At 40.5% G+C, this 16907-nt stretch overlaps 1 protein-coding gene across 1 annotated transcript; it reads right to left on the minus strand.

Annotated features, from left to right (window-relative positions):
• Positions 1 to 1426: 1426 nt before the first annotated feature.
• mn1b (meningioma 1b) lies at positions 1427 to 15902 on the minus strand. The gene is made up of 3 exons (XM_051110508.1): positions 15616 to 15902; positions 10486 to 15185; positions 1427 to 2701 (listed from the first exon to the last, which is right to left on the minus strand). The coding sequence occupies exons 2-3, from the start codon at positions 13967 to 13969 to the stop codon at positions 2493 to 2495; spliced, it is 3693 nt and encodes a 1230-aa protein (XP_050966465.1). The 5' UTR covers positions 13970 to 15185; positions 15616 to 15902; the 3' UTR covers positions 1427 to 2492.
• Between the last annotated feature and the right edge of the window lie 1005 nt (positions 15903 to 16907).

The raw sequence follows: 16907 nt of genomic DNA on the forward strand, positions 1-16907 counted from the left end.
TTGTTAGATTAGGTTCTGGGTACACACTAATGAGACACCGCTTCACACACACACTGGTTTCCACCTACCCTACACCTAAACCTGCCCCTCACACAAAACTACAGGCATTTTTGTTTTCCTCATGGGGACCAAAAATTTGTCCCCCAAGGTCAAAATGTACTGCTATTACTATCACACACACACACACACACACACACCGAGAGAAAGAGAACACTTAAGACTGAAATGATCTGACTCGGTGTCTCAAGGCTTTGATAAACCTTTCACCTACTTGAAGTCTCTCCAGGGGTTAGAGCAATCATGGGATTACAGCCACAACAATTCTTCAGTTTCTTTCACGAAATGGGAATAACCTGTGATTGGCATTGTTGCTTTTCCCCTTTATTTCAACTCTGACTTCTCTTCTTGCTTTGCTCTCTTTCTCCTTTTTAAGATGTACAATTCAGTAAAAGCAGCCCTGTAAGTGAAAGGCAGCGCGGGTAAAGCAAATTCAGCACCTCCGTTATTGACGCAAATGCAGCACTCCCTCTCTCGCACGCTCTCTTTTTCTCTCCTCTCCGAGACATTCACCTCTGGGTCTTTGTAAAGGGTGGGTGGAGGGGTGCGTTCGTAAGCGGCGTGGTTTCAGAGGGGGGAGGAAGCAAACTTAGGTCAACATTGTGGTATTTTCCCAAAGATGCATATCTGCCCTGAACAAACATGCTGTGTATTTATAGGAATTAAGCATCCAGCTCAAACAGCATGAGGCCAGTTGGCTTTTTCTACAGTATTTGCTGAGCTGCAAAGCTCCATGGGGGATTTTAATTGAATGGTTTACACTTAGTCAGACCAAACAGGAGATGAGCCTGCTGATAAAAATAACAACAGATTACAGCTAAAGCATATGGGAAACATTTTATAATAAACCTCATTAACGGAAATTAACAGATTGGTAGTTAACACAGCGGTAGTTCATTTACTGATATGAGTATCTCTAAAAATATGGTTTCATGACATTCTATTTGAAATTACTTTTGCAATCAATATGTAATTATTTAATTTAATAATAATGATATTATAAAATGTTCTGTTTGGGGACAAAGGATAAAAAAGCATAAACTGCTAAGTCAGATGTCAAAAGCATTAATTCTGCATTTGTACATTTATATAGATGAATTCAAGTTAAAAGTTGTAATATAAGCACATGCCGTCCTTTACTTCTACTGCTAACTTTTAATAAAGTCTTGAGAGGAATTTTGGTCACTCCTTGTAAAGGAATAAAAGGTATAAAATTCAAATTTTACAAAACCCAGTGTCTTGTAAGGTCTTCTTTTGAAAAAAGAAATGTCTGTAAATGACTGAGGTGTAAAAATATGTAATAGAACGATAAATGTTGCTTGATAGTCAAGACAGCAAAAGCAGTACAACAAACAAAAGACAACAGCTGTCACCATTAACATCATATTTATTGTTATTTTACTCAATAAAACATATACATATATATACAATATGCAGGAAAACAGACAACTGCACTTTACATATTACTTTAAAAAATGAAAAGAAACAAGGACCTCCGTAAATCTTCACACTGCCATCGAGACCTTCCATCTAACCTTTTCCAGGCATTCAAGGTCAACTGAAGCAGTTTTCTAAAGAGTATAAGATTGCCTAAAAAATTACATGTGCAATACCAATATTCTGGTTTCTATTTGTTATCCACTTAACATCAAAAGGTTTCCTCTTAGCTGTGCGGCATACCAGTGCTGAAGCATCCTGGGAGTTTGAGAATAATCTGATGGACTAAATATGGAAAACGCTCTGATTGGAAACCCAACCGATCAGAGTAACCGCAATACGGTGGAGAAAGGCTGGGGAAGGACCAGTGATCAGCGATGGGGCATTTTGAGTCGGTTTGAAAAGACACGGCACATCGTTGAACTTCTATGAGACACGTTCTAAAAGGACTGCCCTTTTACTTGATTCCAAGAAGCCAGCAGGCAGCAGGCTCGCAAGGAGCACATTTCAAAGCATGCTTGTGTCCCTTGATGACAACGGAATCACCTGCCCCGAGGGCCCGGAGGTCGACCACGTGGGCTGGAGGGTCAGGACGAGACTCTACATCTTATACAGAACGAGGGGCATTTAATAAGAAGAATAAACAATCATTATTTCAAAGATGAAAACAAACAGAGACCCCCAGAGAGGGCAAAAAAGAGATACACAAAAATGGATCAAAAGAACAGCCATCAGAATGCATAGACATACAAAAGAATATTGAGGTCTGGATTTAAGAACAGCATCAGTACTGGTACACCGTATATCTCCCACCCTTTATATACCCTCCTACTGTAAGTTCAGTGCGACGATCCTCATGTTTTTTGTGTTTTCTACAAAAAAGGGCACACATTTTCCTGACAAAGGAACACTGATTTATCCGGCTTAAACAGGAAGTCTTGTTTCCCTTTTCTCCTCCCGGCAGTCGAAAGGTCTTTTTTCCTCCCGCTCGGTTTTCTTCAAGTCAGCGCAGCTACGAAGGTTCCGAAACGGTTCGAGATGTCCGAGTGAAGGGAACGCCACGAAGGAACGGGTCCCCCGCGTCCTTTAGTCTCCCCGAGTTCATCGGTGCAGTGGACTGACAGGCACTGGAGATGAGAACCCATACCTCCAGTGCTCCCCGAGGAACCCGATCCTCCGGTGGTCTTGCTTTGAGAGACGTCTCCGTCTGAAAAAAAGAAGGGGGAAAATTCAATAGGTCGATTAACCATTACACTTTTCACTGCAGTCTATGCGCTGATGATATCAAACAGCACTTTAGAAATGTCTCACGTTGTGATAGACCAAATTAATCGAGTGATTTTTGGGCACCACAAAATGTAAAATTGTACATCTAATCTATGGAAAATTGTTCAACCATTTACTTTTGCCAGTTGACCAATATTGGCTGATTACTGTCCCAGATTTAACACACTAGACTTTTTATAACTGTGAGTGGTGATCACTAGTGTCACTGTAGGGAAGCATTAGCATTGGCTTTAGGACCTATTCACCCCGTTCAGCCGCGCAAAACCAGAGTGACCTTTCAGTCAAAGAGTCACAATACTCTGGGAAAACTGACCTTTGACCCTGCTTGACCTAATTTACCTGCATAATGACCCCACCAAAGCACTGACCCACACGCCAGACCCCTGCCCTCATTTCATTTGCTGCACAAAACAAAATCCATACCCACGCTTATAAGGGGTTGTTTTTGAAATGTCAGTATGAGAGAAGAAGTGATTGACAGACAGAGAATTTGGGAAAAATGGAGGTTTCAAACACTACAGTCATATCAGTTTGGTCCTTCACATCTTTGTTCAGATACATGTAAAAATTGATATAAGAAATAAGCAATAATTTTGTTTTTAATTCTGCAGACAATATAGCTCTATTTCATTTGATGCAAAAATGATCACTTACATCCATTTCACTACAGAATAAATGTTTGAAATGTTTAATGGCATCTAAAACATTTTTGTCATAAATTGAATCATGCCAAACAGGCCAAAGACATTTGAGGGAAAATTTTAGTTTGGGCTAAACATTTTCTCAATAAATGCAAAAACCAAAATGTGTTACAATTATCCCACTCTCCCCTAAAGGAAAAACACCTTTACACACACACGCCAACACTAATACACACAGCCATTTTGAGAGACGGGCGCCTGGTCTCGCCCTCGAGCCTGTCTGAACCAGTACTGCAGAAAAAAAATGGTAAGGTGTAGGGAAAGGTCAATAACCTGACACCATCCCCCAAACCCTAAGGACAGAGGAACAAAAATAAAGGGAAAAGGAATCCAGAGAGGAGGGAAAGACAGAAAACTGTGGGACTTCATATCCTAATATCATTTTAATTGTCGAGTTTCCTAAATGTGCGGTAAATAATGACAAGCAAAAAACATCCTTTTTGCATGTTGTGTCTTAAACTATTATATGCTATGAACTACAGCTAGAAGTTCATATATACATAGAGCCCCTCCCCATCTTCACATGCCTAAGGCAATAGCACACACACACACACACACACACACACACACACACACACACACACACACACACAGTCCTTTTCTCTTGTCTTACGTCCTGCAGAGTCTGCCAATAGTCCGTGGTAGCTGGGCACAGCATGCTGCACTACGGCCTGGATAAGCAACCAAGCATTCCCGACACACACACACACACACACACACACACAAACTGCTCAGCAGCCATCAAGCTGCCTGCTGCTACCCCCAATGCACACACACACACACACACATACATACACACATACAAAGCAAGTGACAACTGTGAAACCCCCCAAAACACACACACACACATTCACACACAAATGCATGCATTCAAGAGGCCCCATCTCTATCCCAAAACACAGCAGCCTAGTGTGCACATATAACAAACACAGCACTTTCGATGTTAAATCCACACACAACATATAACCCTTTTTTAAAAAGTAAAACCTGTATGGCAAACATAAATATTATCACCTGTATTGACATTATTTAGAAATTTTCTTTTAGAAATGTGTTTTTTCTCCCTAAAACTTAAAACTAAGCATCTAAACCTGGATCACTTAAATAATTAAATGTAAAAATAAATTGACATTGTACATCACTTCAATCTTAAGTGTGTTCTGTATGTGTGTGTGTTAGGGAATAGGTGTTCGGGTCACCAATTTAAGATTAAAGCTTGATTTAAAAATCTCTCATTGCTTATGGAAATGACATCAACAGCGACATTATATTTGCACACTGAATTGTGATTGGTCTTCTTTCTTTATTATTTTTATATTGAATTATTGGTCTTGTATGTCTTACATCACTACACTGGAAAAGGTGTAGGATTTACTTTAAACCAATTTTCACAAACTGCTAGTAAATTTCACAAATTATAAAGAAATTATAATTTTAAAGAAATGGCAAGTAACACAATGAATGAAACATTCGATTTTGAAGTAGAAAGACTGAAGATCTGAAGACTGTGATTTTCTCATAAAGCTTACATCAATACAAACTCCAATATATATATACTAATAATACTATTATATATATATATATATATATATATATATATATATATATATATATATATGCTTACCATTTTAATACTATTTTTTACATGGTGTTTCTTTCACAAATGCAAATATGGTTAATGTTCTTTATGATGATGATATGAATCTAAAGTGTCACAATTCTGAAAGATGTATTTTAAATATCCTTTCAACTCAAAAGAAAATGGAAGAAAAGTCAGCAACTGTCAAAATACAATTTTTTACTTCCTTTTTTGTTCAGAATTACTCCAGAATGTAAGTAGACTCTTCTAAATTCTCCCCCACCCCCCACATGGTCCCGTTCATTTCTGATCAAGAAACAGGACTTTATTTAACAGTTTAATGCACTGATCCAAGGATCTTGGGATTCCAGAGAGAAGATGCTAATTCTGAACTCCATGTTGCCTCTTTAATTGCATCCACAAGAGAATTTGCAAAAGACTTATTTGAAGGTTTGAAAGCTTAAATTCCCCTTCCTGCAGGAGTCTGGTGGGAGGTTTGAGTTCAGGCAGACACAGTCTCTTGTCTTCTTCTACTCTCTCTCGCCCTCCCCCTCTTCGAGAACACATACTTGGGAGACTAATACACACATCAGCAGCACGGCAAGTGATTTACTGCTGCAGGACATAAATCTTCAGCAAGTCCAGCTTCTATCTGACTTCTAAGTGGAGGAAATGACATAACTGTCTGATCTTATATTCTGAAGTAATAATATAATAATAATAATAATAATAATAATAATAATAATAACAATACACTTACAAATATAAATAATAATAGTAATTCAGTAATCTATAAACTTATTCCTTTATACTTTCCTAAAAACTGCCCAAGTGTGCAAATTGATCAGCTCTTTTTTTGCATCCCTTTTCTTTCCTTCAACAGCACAAAAATGATCAATAGACCTTGAATGTCTAAAAGCAGAAGAGAGCAGTGTAGTTTAACATTTAGCCTATGCATTCTGAAACCATATTTTTAATTAACATATGAACTATCTGAAGACTATTTTCTTTTTTATCTATTTTCTTATCTCTTTTTTATCTTATTTTTCTCCAAAATGAATTATGACTGCCAGACAACAACCTGCATCTCAAATCCCATAACTCCCCCTAGCTGCCTGCTATTATTTTTTTCAGACATGTTACAGTACCAACACAAGTATTTGCAAAACACATTTAAAGAAAGAAAGAATGAATGACTGAAGAGGAAGAGGAGGAAGACAAAAGCAAATGTAAGCATGCACAAAGAAGAAGCTTCTAGAACCAAACTGAAGCAGAGAAATCCGTATCATGCGCTTGTGAAGCCTACAGCTGTCACACGAGATGTCAGTATGCGCTCAGCTGTAGATATACATGTGCACATCAGAGATGGCAGTTGTCAACACATCCTCAAATATCTTTGGCTACTTTTTATTGGGAGAGAATCTTTGGCTACATTTTCTAAAAAAAAAAAAAAAAAAAATGCTATACACTCTTAAAAATAAAGGTTCCAAAAGGGTGTTTTTGCAGTGATGCCATAGAAACCCATTTTTGGTTCCCCAAAGAACCTTTCAGTGAACAGTTCCTAAAAGAAGCCTTTTGAAGAACATTTTAAAAATCTAAAGAACCTTTTCTGCATTTGAAAGATTCCATGGATGTTCAAGGTTCCTCACAGAGCCACTGATGCCAATAAAGAACCTTTATTTTTAAGAGTGTACTTGGTATCCAAAAAGCTTTTACAAAACCTTAAAGTTTTTTTGTTTTTTTTTTCTCTCCTCTCCTATCTTAATACGCAGAGTCATTTGAAGGTTTCAAGGCATGAACACTATAGTGCTATTAAAGAACTGCTTTGTGTATTGGTCTGACAGAAACGACTTCACTTTAAAAATCCTCCTGGGTTTAATAGTAAAATTAATATTTTATATTTTATCTTAATACATTTCCTATTTGCAACCACAGATAAAGTGATTGGTGAATCAATGAATACATACGTTGTAAAGGAAGTCAATAAGAAGCTAGTGACAGAATGAGAGCACAGGTTGCCCTGAGCTGTTTTTTCCATTTTACACCAAATGTGAATCACAGCTTTGTTTTGGGGTGTTAGGAATGGAATGAAAGAAACACAAAAAAGCAAGTAAGGGAAAGTAATTAAAATTGTTCATGTTTTGCTACTTGTCACAAATGAAACATCAGTAAGGTGTGATGCCTACACCCTGTCATAAGCTAGAAAAGACAAATTGAGTGTTTAGTGACCTGTCAGTGCTCTCCACCAATACATAAAGTCTAATATCTAAAGCTCCTCAACACATAAGGGGGACAGACACAGCTGGCTTTACGCTGTATTGATTTGTACGGTTTTAATGCAGAAATTTTGTCAGGCATAATAAAACCTCTCCTAACTTGCTCTGTCATTTATCAAGTCCACAAAGAGTCCAGTGGGGGCCATTAGTAGCATTTGCAGTGCACACTTCAGGGGCTCAATGGGAAACCCTCAGCAGTGCATTACTGCAGCAATGACTGATCACCAGCAAAAACTACACACACTAAATACCTATACTGGGACTAACTGTAGCATTCTTTAATATTAAAAGTATTTTTGTGATTAGTAGTTTTAGAAGGGATTAGTAGTTTCAGTATGTTTTCTAAAATACGTCTCAGAAGCTACAGACATCAGTAACAGTCACTCATAGTAAGAGCTCTACAAAACACTCTGTATGAGCCGGGTGTTTAAAATGCATAGCTGTATAAAATGACTCAGTGAATGCACTTCTAGAGTTTGCAAGCATAATAGTGACTAAATATGGGGAAAACAAAAACAAAACATGTCATGCTCAGATTCAGAAAAGATCAAATTCACTGATCCAATCCAATCTGACCCGAAAAGACTTGAGGAAAAAAAAAAGTCTCAAAATCAAATCTGAAAAGTCTGCTGGTATGTGTTATACATACTTGGCAATAAAAGGTGTGGTGAAATGTAAAAATGTGCTTGTGTGTGTGTGTGTGTGTGTGTGTGTGTGATGATTGGAAGGACTTAAGAAATATCCAAGGATATTTTCTAACATGAAAACAATACTAGATGAAAATGAACTGAAGTGTTATTTTTAACTAAAAATGTTGATTTTGATGTTGCAATTAATATTTTGCACATTATGCAAATTATATAAATGCAATCGATATAACCTGTCACTCAAATTGTACTTAAAATCTTATTAGTAAAATGAATAGAATTACACACTGACGCACAAAAAAGTCTAGTACTAGTTCAGTTTAGATTAGGCGTTGCCGCATTGCGCTGCTAGAACTGACAGCTGAATCCATGTATATTCCTTGTGTAAGGTGGTCTGTTATTTGTGGTTATTTTGTGAAAACCTAAATAAAAAGGTATAGAATATAATCAAATGAAAAGCCTTAATACATACGTATTCACAATCGTTACATTATGAGCTAAAGCATTTACTCTTAAATAAAAAACATGCACTTGTGAAAAATCTTGGTATAAATCTCGGTTGTTCATCAAGTACTTCATGACTTAACCTTGACATAAACTGGTTTTATGATGTCAAAAACATGGTTTAATATGACTGAATATACTTTGCTACATTAGGTTACACCAAGCAAAAATTTTATGGGTCATATCTGCTAGAAAGAGCTCCTTTGGTTCACAACTGCACATTTTCACTTTATAAAGAGCAGTGCAATTAATTTCAAGGCGCCTTAAAATGATCTTGAGACTCATAAAATGAATTACCGCATCCTATAAATCTATATTAGCAATGTGCTATAAGCACCTCAGTCACCTAATTAAAATGACTTGAAGCATTCCTATACTTTGAAAGTTAAGTGTTCTAAAGGCCTGTAAAATATTATGGTGCGAATGAACCTCTTATAGAATTTAACAGTCCCCTTGTGTGTCGGCGTGCAATGCATCCGATGCAATTTCACAAGCCGCAAACACTTTGTAACCCTTCTCTCATCTCTGCTGTCTACGCCACTCAAATGAAAATCTGTCAAGGCTGGTGATTTGTGCTAACTAGCTATCGATCGCACCAGCGCAACGTGCGTTTACAGCTCCGGGGCTTGAATGTGAGGAGAAGAGAAAAAAAAAAAAAAAAAAAGGGAGGGAAGGAGACTGACTGCAAAATAAGGAGAGCAACGCGCAGTTGGTGGGGGAAAAGAAAGGAGGGAAATACACTGAGAGAAAAATACAATGTTTTGCATTTGGTTTACATCGAGTGCATAGACAGATGCGAGACAAATCCATTTGGCTGTGTGGTGGTGGGTGCGTTCGCTAGTCTGTGACACAAAATAAGCAGAGAGAGAGATGGGGACGGTGCACTTGACAACACTGAATGTTAAACAATGGACCTTGACTTAAGGTTGCCTTCTCTGAAAGCAGCCCCCTGCACCCTCCCACCTGCAGTTAGCCCAAACAAAGGGGCACATAATGCACACCGGGGGCGAACCATTAACACGTGTGAAAGCGCGCTCCGGCTGTGGCGATTCAATTATGCGTGTCCGTCCCGCTGCCTTTTCAGTAAAGACAATTACCGTTTCATATACTGATTAAACTAAAGGACAAGTGCCAAGTGAAGGACACACACATCAAATACATGAGCTCACGGTTTACATAATTATGCTGCTTAATGCAAATTATGATGATCTTATGATCAGAAAGGGGCATAACAGATTAGCTTTTAAGAAGCATCGAAATAATTAGAAAACATGCATTCTATAACTTATTGAATAATTAATATTATTGCTATTATTGCACAGTTACAGTCTACACCAATTGCTCAAGTCTTTAGGTTTCACACACAGTGAACTTATACACAAAAATATACATGTGTCATGTCAATGGGATTTTTTTTTGTAATATTAGTAATGATATTACTACTACTATAACTTTATATATATATACTACTATATACTTATATATATATATATATGTATATGTATATATATATATATATATATATATATAAAATACACTAAATGCATTTAATAAATAACAATTTTTGACTTTTTTTTCTTCATCAGTTCAAATAATTTTTATAATTTCATAACATTAATAAAAATGTACCATTTTTGAAAGCCCTTACTATCATAATCACAACCTTAAATCTAAAAAAATAATTAAATAAATGTATTCCAAAAACCTGTATGTCATTACGCAGAAAAAAATAAAAATAAATAAATAACTCAAGCAAAAGTCATTCAAATCATTGCTCTTGCTTGAAAATGCTATAATGTAAAGGAAAGCATTCTTGGCATGCATGCCTACAAGTGTGTGTGTGTGTGTGTGTGTGTGTAAGTAAACAGAGAAAGTAAAAAGAAATGTCTATAAATTTAAAAATGAAAAACTTGAACTGTTGCCACCACACACAATATATGCAACGTTTTTATGTGCATACAAAAAATCTGTATTTTAGTAAAATGATAAATATTTACCTTCTTTGATGGCTCCCTGGACTTTATTTTTTTCCCACACAGACTTCTCCTCCTCTGAATCCTCAAGCAGAGATTTATCACTGGGCACATACCAGGTGGCATGCTGCTCAGCCATGAGTGTGTCCAGATCAATAGTGCCCACAGAGTCCTTCCCATCATCCGGGCTACAGCTAGCAAGCTCTTCATCTGCATTTTGGCCACTGCATTCACTAGTTTTTTTGCTATTTTTCACACCTACAGGCTGTTCTTCCGAAATGCTGAATTGCTGCCGTTGAAGCTGAATCTGAGCCTGCAATATTTCTAGCGGGTGAATTTCATCAGGGCCAGAGGTGCTGGAGGGCGTACGGACTTGCTCCGTGCCTGGTGTACCCGGATGGCCCACTCCACCGAAGCCGTCCGACGTTGAGGTAGTGTGGTTGGAGAGGCCCATGCCTTGCCCTTTCTGCCCTCCCATTAGTCCAGTGTCTCTCTGCAACTTGGGCGAGCCTAACAAAGGGCTGCGGCTGGCCTTCGCAGAGGTTGGAGCATCTGAGCTTGATGAAACCTCATCCTCATTGCTATAACGTGTGCTCACGTCATCTGTAAATTCCACATGAGGCGAACAGACTTCGGATTTTGATACGCTCTGGATGCCGCTGTCAAGAGATGACATAAGGTCGGCCTGATCACCCAGCAGCAGGTCACCCCCTTTCCCCCATGAGGGAGAGGTGTGGGGTTTCTCTTGAGGTGTGCCTGTACTTCTCTCCCCCACACTAGCTGCTGAGGTCACCTGCTGGCCGGGACTTACAACAGGGTTACTGTTGTCGGAGGGGAAAAATATCCCAGGGCTCGCATGGCCACTGTCTCGTTTTCTCCTCCCTCTCCCTCTCCCACTCCCTGTTGCTGCCTTCCCCTCACTGCAAGGGGTAGTGTCCATATTGTAATTTGGGGAGAGGGTGCTGGCTTCCCCCTGCACCGTCTGATTTTGACCTGGTGGCTTAGTGTTGCTATTTCCAGCGGGAGGCATTTGTCCACTTTGGGAGCCAGTAATGCTTGAGAAGTATTCGGTCCCAGCATTCCCACTGCCATTAACCGCACTGTTATTCAGGTCCTGTTCTGTCTGACTCAGCTTTCGTTTTCCCTCTCCCTGAGTCTTCTTGTTGAATGTCACATTGAGGTTAGGGGCCGCCAGGCTGGCAATCATGTTCTGACAGGCAGTAGAGAGGGCTGCCAGGCAGCTCTGTCCAAAAACATTGTCCTTGCCACTCGTTTTACTAAAATTCCCTAAGGAGAGTCCCCCAAGTTTGCTGACAGAGGAACGCTGGCTGGTGGGAAAGTCTGATTGCGACGTAAAACTCCCCGGTGAGGTGCTCACCCCTTGAGAGGCTCCCTGTCGATTAGAGCCTCCGTAGGGAAAAGAGGACGGACCGCCCACGGGTGGTCCTGAAAAGTCATTAGGGCGCCTTTCGGATGGTGTGTTGGGCAATCCGACACCTGTGCTGGGAGATTGCATCTGTGAAAGGTTCCCCATGCCACTGCTGAACTGTGAGTGGATGTTAGGCGATAGTAAGGGCTGCACGTGGCCCTCCCCTGGTATCCTCATAGGCTCCTGCATGCCCATTCCATTCACACCAGCTCTGAACATCATGCCAGGACCGTTCTGCTGCATTTCAGGAACTCCCACCTCTCCACCTGCGCCCATGCGATGGCCCAGCACATCACCAGGTGGATGCGTCCCGGGAAACCACCCACTCTCCAGAGTCACGTGTGCGTTCCGTCCATCAAAGTTGACCAGCCTCCCACCGTTTTCTCTCTCGAAACTCGACTGAGGCATGCCTCCCCCGTGTCCCAGGGGCCCTTGAGGAACGTCACCGTGATGACCCAGCTGCTGCAGATTGGGTTGTCTCATCCTCTGCTGCTGACTTCGAGAGGCCATTTGCTTGATCATCATTGCTGCGTTTTGTTGCTGCTGCATCGACTGCTGCTCAGGCCCTGTAAGCTGCAGTGACGGGCCTGATGAAAAGCCATCCGTCACAGGAGGGGTGAACTCTCCGGGCAGGCCAGGATAGGCTGCGGGAGAGAGATGATTCTCCATACCGGGAGGGTTATGCATACCGCTGTTCCAACTGCCGCAACGCTCTCCGCCGTGTGCGGCATTGGGAAAATCGAGCCTGGGCCTCTTAGACATATTTAAATAAGGAGAATCAAAGTGTTGCAGTCTCTGATTGGAAGGCGGCTGAGGAGGGGGCGGCTGCTGTTGCATGTTGAACATGGGCTCACCGTAACTATGCATCCGTCTGTTCTCTGGTCTGTGAATAGAGTATTCAAACTGATTATGCTGGCCAGGCATCATGACGCCACCCTCCTGCATACCGGCATTAGCAGAAGCCGTCTCTGATTGTGGGGGCTGTGGGAGAGATGGTGGGCAAGCGTTCTGTCGGCCAATCAAGCTTGGCTGCTGCTGCATGAGAGGATGCCTGGCACCAGGCTCTATCCCCACTGGTATTTTGCGTCCACCCCCAAAACGTTCAAAGAACACACTGTGCTGGGCCGAGGGCTGCTGCTGTTGAGGGGGGGCGTGGGGGTGCTCTTTAGAGATGCCCTGCATTCCAGGAGCTCGAGACAACCCTGGGTTTCCAGGAAAGCTGGGCCCTGGCACCTGACGGCCAGGCCCAAAATGGGAAAGCTGAGACTCCGATTCGGAGGGGGAGAACACAGACACTTCAAAATGTCCAGATGAGGGCTCATTAGAATAGCTGTAGTCCAGTCCTTCAACACCACCTGGTGGGGGCATTCGTCTGGACTCCAGATTGTGACTTTCTGACGAAGAGGATGAAGAAGGCAGGCCATGGAACGAGGCAGCACGATTAGGTGACTGGTCCAAGGGAAGACATGGGGCAGGGACGGGGTGATTTCCACTGTGGGGTCCGTGGTGCTGAAAATCAGCCATGGAGCCTGTCCTTTGCTGCTGCTGCTGCTGGGACTGCTGCTGAGAGAAGCCATCTGCTGACTGCCCCTCAGACAGTGGGTCAAAACCCTCTGCGAATCCTTGCTGGAGCCCCATACTGCTATTATAACCCATCATCCTTCCACTGTGCAAACAAGAGGACCCAGGTTCAGGTCCAAAGTTCCCCCCGAAGTGTTGATGGTGTTGGTGTGAATGTGTTTGAGGGCCGTGAGGATGATTGTGAGGTTGCTGAGAGTTAAAAAATCCATGCATTGAGGCCTGTTGTTGTTGTTGGAGATTCCCTGCATGCAATTCAGAATTTCCTCGCTGAAATCCACCGTACTGTTCCCCTCCGTTCATGTTAATGTTCATCTCAATCACAGGAGGCTCGTTAAGTGGGCCCATACCAGTCTCGACTGTCCCTTGTGGGCCTCCAGCATGAAAACCTGGGCTCTTGTAATGGGGGTTCATGCTCACTTTTGGCTGGTTAAAGTTTTTCTCAGTGTGGCCAAAATTTCTGTTATTAATCTGTGGACCAAACTGTTCCAGCCCAAACATACTTCCCACAATCAATCCCGCATGACAGCCAGCTCGCCTGGCTCCACTGCAGTCTCCACAGTCTCCTTTATTTTTTTTTTTCTTTGGCAAATTCAATTGATATCAACAATAAGGTGTAAAATACTGGAATAAAATCTAATTTGATATCGCCATCAATTAAAAAACATGCTTGTAGTTGAAAACCACAGTAAGCAATGATGAATTACTGAGAAAGCCTATCATATTGTAAATGACTATGAAATTGTACGACAAAATGCTCTATAAAAAAACTAAAAAGTTCACGGCCTAGTCCATAATCTGTGCATATTTTTCTCCACTGTTTTTAAAAGTATTACATAAAAAGTAATAAATTATTTTTGCTGTAGAGCGAAAAAAACTGCTATAAAACAACCTCCTTACCACAAAATTACTCTCACCTTGCGATCAGACAACAGCTACAACACATAGAAAAAAAAATATATGTATAAAAAAACATGTTCCGTCACATCATTCTCCACAGACTGTAATTCCAATGTGCTGTCAAATGTCCAGAGTGAGGTAAACATTCGTTTCTGTTTAGAAATCCCTTTGGAGCGCGCATCATTACACTATCCAGAGTACCGTAAAAATAAAATCCACGTCCATATGAATCCAGAATAGCCTATTATCTGGTATCCACTTTTCTTTTTAGAAATGAATGAGATTTTTCAAATTGCATACGCTGAAAAGAAATAGTTCCCTTGGGCTGCGCTTAACAAGCGATCACGCCGACCAGAAGAAAGTCCAGTGTGTGAGGGGGTAAACCCCGAACGCCCGTCTTTGTGCGCCCGTCTTTTGGAGCTCCAAGCGATAGGCAGCACATGCGCTATCCAAAGCCCGCCACCACTGAGCTGCTGGGCAACACAGTCCCATCGGTCCTGCTCATTTTCCGCGCAATCGAACAGTTTGACTGCAATTTCAATTACAGGCAACACTTACGCATTCTGGGAGTCCTCTTCTAATAGCAGCAGTTTTGAGATTTACTCCAGCTGGAAACAATTCAGCGGTAGATCACATACTGATGTCTGAGAAGCTCAGCACTGCGCGCGCCGACCGCAAGCACCAGCAACAAGTTTTGCATTTCAGCAAGGTCCTCCACTGCGAACATCAGCCAATGGCATACGTGCCGAGGGAGGGACGATCTCTTAAGGTAGTCCAGGATTTGTCTGTTTGTGTCCAGAGAAAGGATTCTCACGTGCTTGAGAGAGAGAAAAGAAAATGTTCATTGGACCCAAATCCATTCCCTGTAAAAACTCACTGTAAAAGCTTCTATGCTGAAATGATTGTGCAGAGAAAAATCTATTTTACAGTACGAAGGCGTATTATTATAAAATACTATTATATAAATGTAAGTATTATTAAACTTAGCCATAATCATATAAGTATGAAATATGTGTATGATTAACATTTGTGGAGAAAATGTAGCAATTTGACGAGGCAATACCTAGCCTATAGCCTACATGTTTATGGTCAAATTGTTCAAAAAGATTTTTTTTGGACTGTATATAAACAATTACTCGTTCTTATTCTTATCTCAATTACATACATTGGAGTGTTATATTGGATTTTATGTTGTTTCGTTAATACACAGGAAAATATCGAAGTTACTGTAGTGTCATAAGTCTTACCCAGTTTTTTGTTTCGTCGTTTAGCACATTTTGCAGTTAGGCTACATTCAGATTTTAAGCTCAGACAGGTTGGCACTGTCAGTACAGCATGATTCAGTCATACATGATACAGTTGGGAACTTTAAAACATACAGTCGCCGAAATGCCATTTATCAAATCATCGTCGATCACGAGCTGCTGTGATTCCTTTGTTTGTTTTACGGCTGCTGTGAACTGAACAGCTCTGTGAGAGTTTTTTGATGCTTTGACATGTATTGTGGACTTTTCGATAATATCCAGGTGAAAACAGAAGGTTGTCCCGCATGAAAAAAGTTCATTTGTAGGCACAGAGCCGCGGTCCATCCCCACGAAAATGTTTAACAAAAACGCAAATGCGCAGCTTAATTACCACCCGGAGTTTGCATTGTTAGTGCACTTCAAACAGCGAATTAACATTTCCATTCAGATTAATTGATCGATTAACATAATTCTGTTTGCATTCTAATTAATTAGATTTAGTTCGTGGCAGCAGCTCTATCTGTCTATCTATCTCTATCTATCTATCTATCTATCTATCTCTAATCTATATCAGCAAACATGAAGCCTGTCCAAAACATCACTGGCCACAGTAATAATGGAGTGTGATAACTGATTAAATCCCTTTACATGTATTAGTTACTGACACGCCTGCGCGTAAAATTGCTTTTGTTATCCACAAGTATTTAGGAATTGCATGCATTTCAGTTACCACAATAATGTAATTAATGAAGAGAAGAGAAGAGAAGAGAAGAGAAAGAGAAGAGAAGAGAGAAAACCTGTCTGTGGGTGTATTTTAACTTAAAGATCACCATTAAAACAAACAATTTTGAACGTGCCCGACTCGAAGTGGAAGAATCAGCCTTTCTGTTTAGAGTAACACACACACGTCAGGGTCTCTCGTTTAAATTACGAAACAGCCTAAACCAATAAATCAATCGGAGCTCAATCTGTTTTTTTCTTACGAAACATGAACATGTAAAGTAGCATTCCCCCCTCTTTATTCATGTCCCTAGACGTAAATTAAAAAACAGCTGCTTTATATTAATAATATCAACTAATTAAGGCGATTTGCCGAGATGATGATCATACCCACTCACTAGAAGCATTTGTTATTCTACTCAAAGGACCTGTAGCCTACGTTTAACTCTAAATTAATCTTACACGAGAAATACACACACAGTGTAAATAAACGAGAGTTAAATCACAATAGTGACAACTGAAAACATCTTCTGTACCTTCTACAACAACAACAATAATAATAATAAACAATAACA

Source organism: Labeo rohita, chromosome 5, assembly GCF_022985175.1.
Source record: "Labeo rohita strain BAU-BD-2019 chromosome 5, IGBB_LRoh.1.0, whole genome shotgun sequence".
In the NCBI taxonomy this organism is placed as follows: Eukaryota; Metazoa; Chordata; class Actinopteri; order Cypriniformes; family Cyprinidae; genus Labeo; species Labeo rohita.

Bases quoted from the DNA above. Each gene is read 5' to 3' on its own strand.
- mn1b (XM_051110508.1), bottom strand. From the start codon at position 13,969: ATGTTTGGGCTGGAACAGTTTGGTCCACAGATTAATAACAGAAATTTT. The intron at 2,702-10,485 runs GTAAATATTTAT...TCTTTTTTTCAG, and splicing joins CCAGGGAGCCATCAAAGAAG to ACGGAGACGTCTCTCAAAGC.